The sequence below is a fragment of the Thalassophryne amazonica genome, chromosome 5 (assembly GCF_902500255.1).
Source record: "Thalassophryne amazonica chromosome 5, fThaAma1.1, whole genome shotgun sequence".
Classification (NCBI taxonomy): domain Eukaryota; kingdom Metazoa; phylum Chordata; class Actinopteri; order Batrachoidiformes; family Batrachoididae; genus Thalassophryne; species Thalassophryne amazonica.
Genome location: NC_047107.1, coordinates 128,455,074 through 128,458,097, shown reverse-complemented (window position 1 = coordinate 128,458,097; position 3,024 = coordinate 128,455,074). Strand labels below are relative to the sequence as shown.

The 3,024-nt window shown below is 43.3% G+C and overlaps 1 protein-coding gene across 1 annotated transcript; it reads left to right on the top strand.

The window, feature by feature from the left end:
* Positions 1–1,540: 1,540 nt before the first annotated feature.
* Positions 1,541–2,314, top strand: ier3 (immediate early response 3). Its single transcript, XM_034169521.1, has one exon. It carries the CDS (start codon positions 1,580–1,582, stop codon positions 2,063–2,065), a length of 486 nt encoding a protein of 161 aa, XP_034025412.1. The 5' UTR covers positions 1,541–1,579; the 3' UTR covers positions 2,066–2,314.
* The last annotated feature ends 710 nt before the right edge of the window (positions 2,315–3,024 follow it).

The window sequence follows — 3,024 nt, the reverse complement described above, 5'->3', positions numbered from 1 at the left end:
TGGGGGAAAAAGTCTTTAGTCTTTTCTTAAAGTCTCCACAGAATCTGAAAGTCTCACCGAGGCCGGGAGAGGAGTCCACAAAACAGGAGCACGGTACGAAAAGGCTCTCTGTCCCGCAGACTTTTTCCTCACCCTTGGGACACAGAGCAGTCCTGCATCCTGTGAACGCAAAGCCCAGGCTGGTACATAAGGTTTACCTAAATCAGCCAGATAGGCCGTCACTTCCTGGTGTAGCTACTTGCTAACAGCTTAGTTTCTGGTATAAGCTAGCAAAAAATAAACACTTCTAAAACTGAAAACGCTGTTTTTGTAACCTGATAACACCTCTGGAGTCATTTACAAGACATTTTGCATATGTTAACTTTGAGTTAGTGAAAGTTAGCATGCAAGCTAACTTCCTATCCACCCTTTTCAGGTTTCAAATCCCACAAAACCTCAGAGAGGTTGCGAGATCTCAGTAACATTGAGAACTGCATTGAGACGCTCTGATCAGGCTGCACTTAACTGCTGCACACAGACAACACCATTAACATCGCAACATAAAACTATTTTTATATTGTGCCTAAAACTCTCATGAATATATTCTCTGGGTTTATAGACGTTGTTATTGTGTTTATTTTATGTAAACATGCGAGAATCACAGTCTGTCTCTCCGTTATTTTCAGTGGGAGCTGCTGTGAGCTACAGTCGCTTCCTGATCATGTCGTTCTGGGGGAAAGTGAAGTTTGCTCTTTAACGTCTTGATTATTGTTCTTTACAACACTGTTTGTCCTCTTTGTTCCAGACTAATATATATAATATGTCTGAAATTTGGTTTGTGTTTATTAAATTCCACGTAGATTAAACGTAGTAGACACGGATTATTTGTTATATTTGTTTTAGCAAGTTTTCAGGGTGTCATGCAGCAGTCTCTTATTAACGTGACGAAAAGCATAAAAAAAAATACATTTTTGTAGATTAATATTCATTTACAATTGTCATCATGTGGATTCTCTGTTTGACTGCAGCGACTCTCTGGCGCGCAAGGGATTATGGGATACGTGAAAACCCTGAATGGAGTTATTTTTGTCTCATTAATAACTGCAGATGCACAGACGGTGATCTACAAATACTCCTTGATTTGCACAACATGAACAAATAATCATTTGATTTGAACATGTACAAACTGTACATAAAACAACAGGATCTTAATAATGAATTAAACAACTGCAAATGATAAAGAACACAACACTCCTATGGTATCTTGCATTATGTTTTTCTTTCTTTAAATCCAGGTCATAAAGCTGAGTGTTGTTAATACATTCTGCTGAGCATAATTGTGAAATAGAAGAATAATTTCAACATTTCATCGTAAGCATTCACACATTCACTGTCTGTGTGGCAAACTGGTGAACGTGGTGATTCACGTCCTCTCCTCCAGATCCGGATCAGACCAGCAACTTTTAATTTTTCTTTTCGATCTTGTGCAATCGCTGTGGGCGTGGCCTGTGCAGGGGGCGTGTCCACAGGCGTTACTGTATAAAAACTGTCGCGCGCCGCGGCTGACGTTAGAATCACGCAGCTCCACGACAGACGAGAAATGCAGAGAATGTGCACACAGTCAGAGAGCTTCGCCAGCTTCCAGACGAGCCGCAACACGGAGCCAGAAGTCTTTACCTTCGAGCGCATCCCGGTGCGCGCGGTGGCCGCGCGCTCCTACGTGCCGGCGCGGCCGAAGAGGCGCTGCACGCGGGTGATGTATCCCGCCAAAGTGCGCATGCACCTGCCCCCGGTGGAGCGGAGCCGGGCCAAGCGGTGGCTGGCGATCCTGTGCCTGGTGGTCCTGTTCCAGATCTACACCGAGGAGCCGTGCGTGGACGCGCCGCGCGCCGCCGCCGTGGACACCGAGCGGCTCTGCTTCCAGGACGCGGAGGCGCGACCGATCGGCGACCTCCTGCCGACCTCCTGCGAGGATCCGACCGTCCCGGACGAAGCGGGTCCCGGAGCCGGTGAGGACGCGCACGGCGGCCTGAAGAACAGCTACATGGTGGCGCTGCTGGTCTACCACAGACTGGGCGGCGACTAGTGAGGTCCACACCCCGACACGACACGCCGCGTGTCCGTGGACGAACAGACCCCGGACCTGATCCGGATGAGTGCTGAGGACCAGTGACCCCGCCAGGGGCGGAGCGGCCACCCGGGGCTCCCCGCCGGAGCAGCACCGACCAACAACTGACCAGACTGAAACGAAAAACTGAAACTTGAAGAACTGCCAGGAAAAAATAAACAAACTTGAATCTCACAAAGTTTAACTGCACTTTGAAATGAAGAAAAAAGAGAAACTGGAAGTTTGATTTTTCTCATGAAAAACTGTCACAACTTTTAAGCAGCTCTTTGTACAATTAATGTACAATTTGTACAATTATGTATTTATTCAGTTATTTGCTATTTATTGAATGACGACTTTAATAAAAAAATATTTATGAAAAGTTGCTGTTTCCCGAGTTTTCAATGAAAGTTCACAATAATTCAGCTGTTGATGAATTTGCAGATTAACTCAAACATTTTTCCACGTTGACAGAAAGAACAGAAACAAAAAAAAACATCATGAGGTTTGTATCATTTGGGAAAAAAGACTCAAAATATCAATTTGTGTTCATTAAACTTGGTCATGTGGTGGCAACAAAATGCAGTTTGGTGGAAAAAAAGGGGCTGTGAAATAAAGTGGTTTATAAAGTGATTAATTTATTTAGTACAATTCAATACACATTTAAAAGTGTGTTCATCAAAGAAAACATGGATAATATTAAGCGAAAACACTTATTTCCACTGCTGTCAGACATAAAAGTGCACAATCAACAAAAGATAAATTAACAATATTTTATAAATTTGAAATAAGGACAAGCACACATGGTTAATGGAAAAGCTCAAATTTGGTGTATAACACAAAAAATAAGAAAAACAGGGCATTAAAATGTCAAAACTACCTTTAAAATAGTGGAAGATTAAATTTCAGAAAGTCTCCTGGAGAAATAAAAGGTTCAA